The sequence below is a fragment of the Myotis brandtii genome, unplaced genomic scaffold, assembly GCF_000412655.1.
Source record: "Myotis brandtii unplaced genomic scaffold, ASM41265v1 scaffold174, whole genome shotgun sequence".
NCBI classification, from domain to species: Eukaryota; Metazoa; Chordata; class Mammalia; order Chiroptera; family Vespertilionidae; genus Myotis; species Myotis brandtii.
The window spans coordinates 2,377,483-2,391,359 of record NW_005356437.1 but is presented as its reverse complement, the minus strand read 5'-3'; the positions used below and the strand labels follow the sequence as shown (position 1 = coordinate 2,391,359).

Here is a 13,877-nt window from a genome sequence, read left to right as displayed (position 1 = left end):
TGAGGGAGTAGCTTCCACATCTTGTTTTTCTACCATCTGCTGGGCCTCAGTTGTTAACTTCTTCAGCTGACCCCATGTTGGCACTTCAGTCCCTTGCATAGCCTTCCTTTTCTTCTTTTTTCCACTTTGCTGTCATCGGGGCAACTCTCAGTCTTTTGAATGATGGGACAAGAGCTTCTCTGGGTCCATTGTGGTAACGCACTTAACGCTCTGGTACCCAAACTGGCTGCACTGCTCTTTCTGGAAAGATACAAACACAACCTCTTCCCCACATCATTACTGAATCTGGTTCAACTCTTGTCAGGAGGCCCAATGCCTTTTGGCCACTGTACAACCCTCTGCATTGTAATTCACAAAATTTTAACACATAACATTCTTCAATTTAACACACAACATTCTTCTCCCCCCTTTTTTGTTTTTATAGTTTCATTTTAAGAGTAGGATTGGCTCTTTCTGCTATTGTCTGAGTCCTGATCTATCACCCCAGGAAGAACTTGCCAATCCTGTGCTTCCCAGGGTGGTATGATAAAGGTTTACTGAGCCGGCTGGAAAGGCTGCAGTGGGGTTAAGGATAAGGACTCTACTGCCTGGTGGGACCTGAAGTTTCCCTACCTAAGGGGTATTAAATTATCATCAACATCAGTCATTTACCTAATTGCTTTCCTCTCCTGCATCCTGAACATAGTCCAGGCTGCTTGTTTCCACTCCCTGTAGCCCTTTGACTTTCATTTCTAGCTGCTTCTTTAGGGGGTAAAAGGAGAGGCTTATGAGCAACAGTAAGCTCTCCAAATGTTTGCACCAAACCACCATCATCCCAAACCTGCCGGCACTGTTCCCTTGCTTCCTCCAATCCTCGTTCATATTTGGGAGGAAGCTCATCGTCCGGAGGGCTCTCTTCCACAGGAGCTGCAGCCCCAGGGACTGGAGGAGGCAGCAGAGGCGCCGATGGTACAGGTGGAGTCAGAAGCCTCTGGTAGCCTTCCCCCATCTGTCTTGATTCCCCTGCCACAATCATCCATTCCCTTTCTGGAGTAGGCTCTAGGCAGTCCCGAATCAGGGACCACAGACTGAAAGCAGAGGCAGGCATTTCTTCTGGACCTTCAGCTATATAATGATCTTTAAGTTGTTTTCCTACCTTCTCCCATGCCTCTATATTTACCTTTCCTTCCTCAGAAAACCATGGGCAGATTTTACTCACAAAACCCAACAACTCGAAAAGCTGTTCATACCTCACAGAATAGCCCCGTGCTTGGAGCATAGCCTTAAGATGGATACGTATAAATTCTTTTCCTGTGATCCTGAATTTCCCATGTTTTACACCTAGTTATAGCACTGAACTTCGCTCCTTACCTTCCTTCTTGTTTTCTGCACGTGCTTCACTGGAGCATTCTTTCACCTGACAACTGAAGTTCCCCCGAACTCAGGCCCCGCATTGGGTGCCACATGTGCCGAGCCAGCTCAGCCAAGGGTTCGAAAGCCTGAGTGATGGCGGCGGAAGGATGAAGAAGTGACAAAGAGAATAAGCTGGGTCTAGGTAGATCTTCCTGTGCCTGGCTGAGGAAACAAGCTGGGCCTTTATTTTATAGCCAGAGGTAAACAAGGTATTCTGTCAGAAGAGTTACAATGATCTTGTGAGTTTCACTTGTTTTGACAGCACTTGCTATACCTCCCACAGCCCATTAGCTTCCCAGATAAGATCTAGGGAGTGTCATAAGGTCAAGCCTAATTATGCTAAAAGGACAGTGCCCTCTAAGCTGGGACTTGTTTGTGGCTTTGCCAACAGGTCAGTCCGAGGCTTAACCCTATAGCCATGCCCTACACACCGGAATCATCCAAAGCCAAACGTTGGGAGCTGAATGTCTAGCCATCACTTTAAGTGTTGGCTGTGTCTTAAACATAGCTCTGGAATCTATGCTGGTTGTAAAAGCAGGAGGGTAAGGGGGAGAGGTAGGACTGCTATTTCATTAGCTGCCCAAGTCTTAACAAAACAAGGCCTTGGGAAAGAACAACACTGAAAGTGATACCAAGCAAACGGTCCAGGAATTTCAGGTCAGGGGCCAGTTCTGACCTTCAGTTTAAACAGCTGGTGGGTTCCCTCATCCCCCACTCAGGTTTGGGTATTGGTAGGAAGAAACACTCAGAAAGTGTATGTATTCATTTGCTAGCGCTACTATAACGAAGTACCACAAATGGAGTGACTTGACAACAGAAATTTATTTCTCACAGTTCTGGAGGCTGGGAAGTCCAAGAGCAAGACACCAGCACAGTCATGTTCCTGGTTCATTGCTGGTGGTTCTCACATGGTGGAAGGTGCTGGGGATCTTTCTAGAGCCCCTTCTAGAAAGGCACTAATCTCAATCATGAGTGTTCCACCCATGACTTAAGCACCTCCCACTTCCTAATACCATCACCTTTGGAAGTTAGGATTTCAACATATGGGGTGGCAGGGCAACAACAGTGATACCTTCTGAGAAATGCATTGTTAGGCAATTTTGTCATCATGTGAACATCATAGAGTGCACTTAGACAAACCGAGGTGATTATAGGTGCTATGTACCTAGGCTATATAGTATGCCCAGTGGTCGGCAAACTCATTAGTCAACAGAGCCAAATATCAACAGTACTTCTTCAAAATAGACTCGCCCAGGCCGAAAACCGACTTCTGCGCATGGGCCACAAAGTTTCAATCGCACTGTACGCGCGCCAGCATGTGGTAATGTGGTATTTTGTGGAAGAGCCACACTCAAGGGGCCAAAGAGCCGCATGTGGCTTGTGAGCCACAGTTTGCCGACCATGGGTATAGCCTATTGCTCCTAGGCTGCAAGCCTGTATACATGTTATGTACTAAATACTGTAGGCAATTGTAATGCATTTCACTACAATGTTACAATGTCACTAGGCAATGGGAATTTTTGAGGTCCATTATAATCTTACTAAAGGCCCGGTGCATGAAAACTTGTGCACTGGGGGGGGGGGGCCCCTCAGCCCGGCCTACCCCCTCTCACAGTCCAGGAGCCCTCAGGGGATGTCCTACTGATAGCATAGGCCACAGTCTGGCCTCCCTCTGTGGGAGGCGACCACCTATCAGGGGAAGGCGCCGCCCTCATCACACCACTGCTGCTGCCACTGCCGGCCGCCTCGGCTGCGAGGTCTAAGCCCCGGGCCTAGCAACCACCAGGGCTCACGGCTGCCTGAGCCCATGGCTGCCTGAGCCCACGGCTGCCTGAGTCCTGGGCCTCGCAGCCACTGCCATGGCTGCCTGCCCTCAGCCCTCACCACCACCACCATGGCTGCCTGCCTTCGGCCCTCGCAGCCACTGCGGCTTTGTCCGGAAGACATCTGCTCTAATTAGCATATTGCCCTTTTATTAGTATAGATAAGACCACCATCCTTATGTGAACTTTCATTGACCAAAAAACATGGTTATGTGGCACATGACTGTAAACTCAAAACAGCACACGTTTAGTTCATGAGCATCTGCACTCATGATGAGAAAAGAGCATTCAAGGTGGACATTATAAAGCTATTTTGAAGAGAGCTTTTATTGATTTGCTATACTGAAAACACTTTTACTTATGTACTTTTCAAATTTTAATATTTTTGTAGATTACAATAAGATGCTAAAAAGCCAATATGCCTATCAAATGATATGTCTGGCCATTTCCCTCAATAATCATCATACTCTTGTCCTGGCGGGTTGCTCAGTTGGTTGGAGCATAAAAAGGTTATGGGTTCAATTCCTGGTCAGGGTGCATACCTAGGTTGTGGGTTCAACCTGAATGAGGTGCATACAGGAGGCAACCGATCAATGTTCCTCTCTCTCTCTCTCTGACCCTCTTCCCTTTCTCTCTCTCTCTCTCTCTCTCTCTCTGTCTCTCTCTCTCAAATCAATAAACATATCCTCAGGTAAGGATTAAAATCCTATATAATAAAGAAGTAATATGCAAACTGACCATCATGCCCTCACACAAGATGGCCAGCAGGGGAGGGTAGTTGGGGGCGACCGGGCCAGGGCAGCAGTTGTTAGGCATCAATCAGGCTGGCAGGGGAATGGTTAGGGGGTGATCAGGCGGGCAGGCTGAAGCGGTTAGGGGCAATCAGGCAGGCAGGCAGGCAAGCAGTTGGGAGCCAGCAGTCCCGGATTGTGAGAGGGATGTCCAACTGCCGGTTTAGGCCTGATTCCTGTGGGGGATAATAATCCCCCAAGGGGTCCCAGATTGGAGAGGGTGCAGGCTGGGCCCAGGGACACCCCCCCCCCAGTGCACGAATTTCATGCACCAGGCCTCTAGTAAATAATAAATAATCATCATACTCTTTATGGATTTAAAGGAGCAAGGGATTTTCTTAGGCCTGTCTTTCCCATCAGCTATTAAGTCAACTTTACTAGGAATGAGTTCTGGTAGAAAGATGATCATGTTAGATACTTATTTCCTACAGACCTGAAAGGACATTTGTCCCTTCCACCCTTAGGAATCATGGCCTTGCTGACACCTTGGTTCTAGACTTCTAGCTTCCAGGACGAGGAGAAGATAAATTTCTGTTATTTTAAGCCCCTCAGTTTGTGGTCCTTTGTTAGGGCACCCTTAGGAAAATAATACAGAGGCAAAGCAGCTTGTCACTGCTAACAGAATCACCCTGAGTTAGTGGCAGAGCCTGAACCAGGGTGCGCTCCCCTGATGCCTAATCCAACCACTTAACTTCACCATGCCACTTGAACTGTGAGACCCTGTCCCAAGAATGATGTCTTCTATTATGTTTTGGGCAGCACCCAAGGTCACTTTAGAGCTAAGGACTGAATCTAAGCTTCTGCTTTAAACCACCCACCTCTACAATTTTCTATGAGGTCCTTATTTTAATATTTTTCCTACTTAACTCTAGAAATTTCAAAAAGAACAATGTTTGGGATATGACATCAAATATTTAATGAAGATATATTATGTGCTAGTTAAGAGTTCTTATATATTATTTCTAATCTTCTCAATTGTAGGACATAGATATTGCTATCCTTGTTTTACATATAAAAAAACTGAGGCCCAGAGAGATTAAGTAATCCTCCAAGATCACTAGCTCCTAATGGATGAGCTCAGATTTCTTTCCACACATGATCTCTTGCTGAGTAAGACGTTCACATAAAAAGTTATATTACTGGTAGACCTAGTGCTTGCTTGTATCTGCAGGGCTTTGGCTGTTGTTCACACAAAGTCCTTATGAGCAGGGCAGCAATACCCACTGTATGTTGTTGTCATGCACGAACAGGGCAGATGGCAATATACGAGAAAACATGCAGCAATATAATGACTGATTGCTACCTAATTTTTCCCTTTCAAGCAGGCTTTTGGATTTCAACCTGTCCTGCTATAAAATCAAGTGGTTTCTTAGATGCCTAGAATCAGGTTGCAAATTCAACAAGCAACTAAACACGAGCCTACCTCTATAAAACCTATAGTACCCAGCTCATAACTCTGCTGACCACTGGAATTCCAGTGTGTTTGTAATGTCACCTGCAGCCATACATTTGTGAAAGGACACTTCTGGCCAAGAGAACACTGGCTCTGACAGTATCACTGAACATTTACTGAGTGTCCAATATTAAAGGTATAAAAATGGGACATAATCACTCCCTTCAAGGAGCTCACAATTTAATAGAAAACAAATAACTACAATATAACCTAAGTAAAGCAGAGGTGTGAATATACTGGTTTTTAAATCTGTCAGAGGCTAGCTGCTGAAGTTAGTCATCAAAAGTTCATTTTTCGTTGTTTGTATGTAAAATCATACAATAATTAATTACGAAACAAGAATAAACTGTTTCATGTACTCACAACTGTAAACCTACTTTTGCCCCACCCTGCATAATAAAAGTATATATAGTACAAGAATTCACACGAGCACCCTATAGGAGCCTCAATCATGCTGCAACCACCGGCAAGATGGGAACCATCTCCATAGAAGGCACCCAACTGCCTCTGTGCCCAACTGTTAGGTCAGGGACTGGCTGAACAAGAGCCAAGAGTGGGCAACAGAAAAATATGTATGGGGGGAAAGGCACTATCAAGGAAATGAGAGCTCTGCTTCACTGCTTTGTTCACATCCAGTCCACCTCCCCCATCTTTTGCTGGCGTCTGTTTGGGAAATGCAAAGTAGCAAAGTTATAATTAGCTCAAGGAAAACATAATTAAGGAAATAGAGTTCCATAAAGTTAGAAACCAAAATGCATTTTATTATTCCTTTGAGTGTGTGCTACATGTGTAATTGTTTTTCCATCAATGAGAACCAAGTCTATTATGATACTTCACTTAACTACAAACAATTATTAAGTTGTCATAATTCAACTTAAAATACAGCATATGGAAAAGAATTAAAATTACATGTTGGACTTCCTAGCAAAAAAAATAAGAAAACCAGCCAACACCTTGCCCTTTGAAGATTTCCTGGCAGTATAACACTTTATATGTAATAACGTAATTTCATTGCTAATTTTTGAGTCCATTTTTTATTTTATAAAATCTGTCTCCAAAGAAAAGTTAGGAATTTTCCTATTAACATTTTGTAAGACTCCCAAGTCCTATATATTACTTTTCTAAGCAATTTTTGGACTTTCCTACAAGGACTCACAAACAAGCACTTTGACTCAGCACATGGTAATACTATGGTTCAATTTCAGAAACTTCTGAAACTATGCTCGCTTTGTATAATTTACATTGTTCACTGTATTTTGACAATATTTTATTTAAAAAGAGTGGAAAAAGAAAAGTAAAAGTTAATAGTGGCAGTTAATATTAAGCAGATATTAACAGTGAAGAGCAGATATTCTCTAAATTTAATAAAATTAACACTAGATGGAAATCAATGTGCATGCTGAAAGATGTGAAACTTTTAGTATCAATTGGACACTGACTGGACTTAAACTGGTTGACTGTAATGTTCAGATGTGATGAAAGAGAAATAAATTAAAGAATATCTATAATGAATTAAGATCATGTCATCTAAGAAGAAATATTCTATAATTTTTAAAAATCTCTGGGAATGGAATGAACATTCCAACTCAAACCCTTCTATAGGACAGCATTATTTCACCCAGCTCAAACGTCATCATCTCTGGGAACCCTCTCGCTACTCCTCAGACTATATCCATAGTTCCTTGCTGGGTCCTATATCCTTTACATTCTATACCCACAAAATTATCGGTTGGCATCTTAGTCACTATACTGTGAGCCCCTCAAAGATAGACACTATCTCACTGATCTTCCTATCAGATGGCCAATAAATGTTTGATGAAGTGTTTCATGCCACAGAAAATACATGCTCCGAGGGCATGCTTTTCTTCTAACCTTGCCACTTTCTCCATAAAAAAGGGGAAGTTCTTCTTCCATATGGATTCAGTCCTGTGCAGTCCCTGAGGAAAAAGTATTTGGTAAAATCAGCATCCCGTATGTCAGATGACACTAGGCAGGTTAAAACTACTTCTAATTAACAGGAAAAATAAGCTGAGCTCAAATATGGTGAAGAGAAAATAAAGGAATTAAGTTTTAGGCATGGGAGTTAACAGCTATAACACTCCAAAGGTGTTTTAACTGTTCTGGAACTACCACACTGCTTCTTATGGGAATCCTCCTGCTGAGGTGTAAAAAGCAATCCCAGGATAAATATAGATTCTTAAATCTAAAAGGAAATAGAAAATTTTCATTTCAGAGTTAACTTTCTATAGATAAAGAAAAATAAACTTAGACCTTGTTCAAACTTTCCCTGGGATTGGAAAATTCCAAATCACTGTGATCAGCAGACTTATCAATTCTCAGCTCCACTGAGAAATATATGATTTACTAAGCTGGGGGAGAAAAAGGTAGCGGGGGAGGGTAGGTAATGAATGAAAAGGATGAAACGATGAATTAATATGGCTTTGATATCCTAAACTTTAACAAAAAATCTAAAACAATTGCCATCAAGTATGTAGCAACAGTACTGCATGTCCCTGCCTTAACCATCTTCACAATATTTTCTACCAATAGAAGTAACAGCAGAAGCAGCCCTATCAGAATATATGCACCATGTCCACGATTCAATCATTGCAAGTCAACTATCTTGTCACTAAAGATGAAAAAAAAAAAAAAGGCAATTTAATGAGCCCTGGCCAGTTTTCTAAGTAGTTAGAGCGTCGGCCCACAGACCAAAGAGTCTTTGGTTGGATTCCTGGTCAAGGGCATGTACCTTGGTTGCAGGTTCCCCAGCCCCAGTAGGGGCGCATGTGGGAGGCAACCAATCGGTGTGTCTCTCTCATGTGGATGTTTCTTTCTCTCTTTCTCCCCCTCCTCCCTCCCTTCCACTCTCTCACTAGAAATCAATGGAAAAAATATCCTCCAGTGAGGATTAAACAAAAAGCAATTATATTTAATAATGTTGATATTTCTGATTTAAGTTGGATTATATTTACTCAAATACAATCCATATTTCAAGTACTAAAATGAGAACATTTTATTTAATATTATCTATAAGTAACCAAAATAAGGTCAAGCCTTGCCCTGGCCAGGTGGCTAAGTTGGTTGGAGCGTCCTCCCATACACCGAAAGTTAGTGAGTTCTATTCCCAGTCAGGGTTTATAGGGGAAGCAACTGATTGAAGTTTCTCACATTGGTGTTTCTCTCTCTCTCTCACCCTTCCTCTCTAAAATCAATAACAACATATCCCGGGGGAGGATTAAAAAAGTAATAATGAGGTCAAGTCTTAAAGGTGTTCCTTATTGATATTTTATATGCCCTTAAGGATACTGTTAAAATGTTGTTTTCCTCAGCTATAAAAAGATCTCTCAGAATATAAGGAATAATAATATATTCAGAATACTTATAACTCAAACCATGGCAATGGTTTACTTCTAATGTTTGGAAAAGATATGCTTGCTTTAAAAGGATCACTTGGACTTTTCTTATAAATTTACTAGAGGCCTGGTGCACGACATTCGTGCACTTGGGGCGGGGGGTGGCGCAGGGGGGTCCCTCAGCCCGGCCCGTGACCTCTTGCAGTCCCTCTTGCAGTCCAGGAGTCCTCAGGGGGTGTCCGACTGATGGTGAGCCTAAGCCATCAGTCGGACATCCTTAGCACTGCCACAGAGGCAGGACAGGCTCCCGCCATCACCGCTGCACTCGCCAGCCATGAGCCTGGCTTGTGGCTGAGCAGTACTCCCCCTGTGGGAGTACAATGACCACCAGGGGAAGCTCTTGCATTGAGCATCTGCCCCCTGGTGGTCAGTGCACATCATAGCGACTGGTCGTTCCGCCGTTTGGTTGATTTGGATATTAGCCTTTTATTATATAGGATAAAGCTAGATCTGGTTGTCAGTGTGGAAAGATAATTTCATATTCCTAGATAAGAGGATAATAACCAAACTTTTCTATTAATTTGCAAGTGCTTTAAGAGAAGGCACCATGACTCTTTTACTGCTATAACCACCACAAAGTAGAATGCAATATATTCATTGAATACAGCTTTTTGAATATTGGATACTAACTATATCAGAAATTCTTCTATTTTTGCCTCATCCTAACCAGAAATACTTTTTCCATATCTGCCCCAACTTTATTGAATAAAAATTAGAAAAGAGGAGAGGGATGAGAATAAAGAGAAAGAGAAGAGAAAGGAGAGGAGGAGGATTCAAAGGCAAAAAATTGAAATATAGAAAGAGGACCAAAGTAGAGATGTGACTGCCCTCATTGTTAAACTTTAGACCACCTTTTCTTCCTGGTAGAAGAGAAATCTTGCTAATATGCCAAATCACAAAATACCATATCCAGGTTTTTGTTTGTTTGTTTGTTGTCTTTTCCACCTCATCCCTGTACCATTGTAGATAGAGATTTATTTTAACAACTGTATATGTTGGTTTTTTTAAAGAGGAAAATAAATAGCTTTTTTTCAGTGTCTTTTAGAAATTTCAAGAATAGTAACATATTAAAAATTAGAACGATGAAAAATGAGCCATTCTATTTATTTGATAAGACATAATTGCATCTAGGCATAAGAAAATTACCATATTCAAATAAAAACATTCAGTTGAATTCAATTAACATAATTTCATTTTGTTGATCAAAATTCCCAATATACTTAGTATCCAATATACAAAAATGATTCAAGATTATTATTTTACAGTACTGTGAAAACATACTGAATCTTCTAGCATTGTGAAAAATGCCTTTTTAAAAAACATTCCAATGTGATACAAACACATAGAAGAAACAGAGAAGGAAAAGAATATACCACCTTGCAACTTTAATAAAGTCATTATTTACCTGAGAAAAATACAATTTAAAGATTATATCAGCTCTATTATTTGAAAGTCAGCAGTAGAGGTACTCAATTATAAAAAAATTAATATTGTAAAATATAGCTTCTAGGTATTATACTTTATAAGTTTTGGGAGCAGGCTTCAACAATCCAGACAATGTAACATGAAAAAACACATACTAAAAAAGTTTAATCTACAGTATTTCAACATAGAAAATTCAAAGGAAACCATCTGGAATGTGAAAAAAGCAAAACTTTCAAATTTTTGGAACAAAGTATAAAAAATATCTTTATGATTTCAGGGCAGGGAAAGATTTCTTAAATAAGACACAAAACAAAAGCATAAACCACAAAGAAAAGACCAATAAATTTTACTACATTAAAGCTTAAAATTTTGGCATAATAAATGACAAAATGAACAAAAGGGAAAAACGTGATAAGGAACAGGAAAAGATATTTTCAACACATATAACTGATAGCTGACAAAGGGTGAGCACCCAGAATATATAAAGAACATTTAACAATCAGTAAGAAAAAGACAATTTAGAAATGGGCAAAGGATACAAGCAATTCCCAGAAGAAATTAATAAACATATGAAAAGATGCTCAAATTCACCATGGAATTTAAGATGGAAATGCAATCACAATGAGATAGATCTCATCCATCAGATCTGCAAAATTAGAGAGGAAAAATACCTAGTGTTCGTGAGGATGCAGACCAAAAGACACTTCAACTGCTGGAAGGTAAACTGATATAATAACTTTAGAGAGCAATCAACAATACTGCCTTTCAATCTTTTTGATACATATATGTAGTTGAAACAAAAGTTTCATAAAATCTTACCCTTACTACATGAGATGCTTATATCTTCTTTTGTATTTTTTCTATTTTATTCTATTCTACGCTGTTTTATCTTATCTTTCTCTATTTCATTTTTTTAAAACATACTCAGCTCACTAAAATAATTTCAAGATCATTAATAAGTCATGTCTTGTAATTTGGGAAACAATGGTCTAGAGAAACTCTAGAGCAGCGGTTCTCAACCTGTGGGCCGAGACCCTTTTGGGGGTCAAATGACCCTTTCACAGCTGTCGCCTAAGACCATCGGAAAACACATATATAATTACGTATTGTTTTTGTGATTAATCACTATGCTTTATGTTCAATTTGTAACAATGAAAATACATCCTGCATATCAGATATTTACACTACGATTCATAACAGTAGCAAAATTACAGTTATGAAGTAGCAACAAAAATAATTTTATGGTTGGGGGTCACCACAACATGAGGAACTGTATTAAAGGGTCGTGGCATTAGGAAGGTTGAGAACCACTGCTTTAGAGGGTCAAAATTAGATGCTCAAGGGCCAATGTTTCAAGTTTTGGCAAGAGTAATTTTCTAAACTAAATATACATCAACTAAGATAATCTTTTGCATGACATTTCTTATTTTGGTTGTTTTCCTAAGTGTGTATAGTTCAATAATTTATTTCCAAATTATCCCTCTTTAGGACAGATAACTTCTTATTCTTATATACTCTATTTCAAGATTTTTCCCTACACTCTTAATAACTACACGGTTGAATACTATTGGACAAGCAGACAATCTTTCGATGATTGAACATGGTAATATATACATTCTGAATCCTCTCAAAGAACAGGTCAAATAGTTCACTTCCCTGTATAAAGCATTTACAAGGCAGTCTCTACACATTATTGTTGGCAAAGCAATCACTATTGATCAGTGTGTCTGCTAATATGACATGTCATTATGGACTGAAATTTGGTTAGGCCTATGTGGTTCATTCAGAAGTCTCTACGAGCAATAATTTAATACCTTAAAGCCTGACATAATACCAAGTGAATCTTTAACACAGTTTCAAATAAAAAAAAGCAATGACCATGCTAGAAAACAACATCACAAGTCATACACAGACGGACATTAAGAAGCAATTGCAAAGTGTAGTAAAATGTAAAGAAAACATACAAATTTTTTCAACACATCAGTAGTATAGCTTTGGCTAGTCTCTTCCATTTAAGAGCCCAGTCTCTTAACTTGATGTGCTGAGTTAAACTGTAAACCTTGAATAGCTTGAACTCAATTTGAAAAAACATTTGTTTTACCTTTATATTATAAAAGATGATTACACTTGCTTTAATGGTCATAGTATGAGTCCCCATGAAAGACTTAGTAGAGAATGGCAAGGGCCATTTTCTCCCAGAAAGACAATTAATTTTAAAAACCAGTTCTCTGCCATAAATATCACCTTCAGTTTACCCTCCAAACCCATAGTAACCATGCTGTTAAAACTGCAACCCATATGTACACTCCCAGTCCCCTTTCTCTGCTCTCTTTTTTCATTTTTTCATAGCACTCATAATTTTCTAGCATTAAATAAATGTTTATTGTTAATCATTCTTGGCTAGAACGTAAGCTCCAGAAGAAAAGAAATCATTGTCTATTATGTGCACTGACATATCTGAACACCTAGCCAGGATCTGATACCAAGCAGTAACTCAAATGTTTGTTGAATGAATGAATGAATGAATCCAAGTTGAGAGTTTAGTACAGAATATTTCTGAAGACAGTCAAATTTCAATTTCAATTATACAGTTAACAAATATATACTGAGATCTGATTATGGAAGAGACAGATCATATCATATCAGATAGTGGTTAAGTGCCAAATAGAGCAACTTAAGAGCAAGAGCAGCAGCTACTGTAGACGAGGCAGCTACCTCCATGAAGTGATGGCAATTGTTTTGCGGCTTGAATGAAGTTGGGTGCTGTGCAGATTTGGGTGGAGGGGGAAAGTAAGCTTTGAACATGGACGAAATAATGAATGGATAGGCCCTAGGGTTGAGGAGTCCCACACCAACAATGAGGCCTGCATGGTGGGAGTGGGGTGTGCAAGATCCTATTCCAGTCGATATCATGTACATACTACCTAGCGCCCTGGAGAACAGAAATCACATTTCACCTGGAGTACTCAGATTCTCTGACAGTGCTGCTTCTGCTGCAGCCCCCAGATGCCTGTATCAGCGCATCCCATATGATTGCAAGGCACGCAAAGTTCCAAGCAGCCCCAGGAGCCACGCAACTGACTTAAGCACCACGGCCCAGGATGGTAAAGCCACCAGCAACTCCGTGCCAGCAGGTGCGAAGCCGGGAGGCTGCACAGGCATGACTGTCCTCCCCGGCTGGGACAGAGCGTCTTGCAAAGCGCCATTGGTGAGCCGACCACCTCCATTCAGCTGGGACAGAGATTAAGGGCCCAGCGCGCACCGGGCAGCTCCCGGGCAGGCATCCTGACACAGTCGTGGGCTGGAACTGTTCCAACGTTTTATGTAATTTCCCAGAGAACAAAAGCAAAAAGTTCACTGTGAACTCGCCTTCCAATTCAAGTAGGAAGTTCCTGTCCGGCCAAGGCTGGGCTCTTGGAAAGTTATCTGCCTCTGAAAATCTCCATTTCCGGGTCTGAGAGAAGCAATGATCTTCCCGCTTAAAAATAAAGATTTAGAGCGATGTCTCCCCATCCCTCCCACATCAGTTTCAGAACAGCTTCGCCTAGCTTGGCTAACTTGGTGCGATATCCCTCGAAAT

The 13,877-nt window shown here is 40.7% G+C and overlaps 1 protein-coding gene across 1 annotated transcript in view; it reads right to left on the bottom strand.

The window, feature by feature from the left end:
• Window positions 1–8,072, bottom strand: part of RCBTB2 (regulator of chromosome condensation (RCC1) and BTB (POZ) domain containing protein 2) — a 30,838-nt gene extending 22,766 nt beyond the window's left edge. The window contains exon 1 of the mRNA XM_005863212.2: window positions 7,332–8,072. Within this exon, the coding sequence (XP_005863274.1) occupies window positions 7,332–7,373 (42 nt within the window). The 5' untranslated portion in view covers window positions 7,374–8,072. The remainder of the gene's footprint in view (window positions 1–7,331) is intronic.
• Between the last annotated feature and the right edge of the window lie 5,805 nt (window positions 8,073–13,877).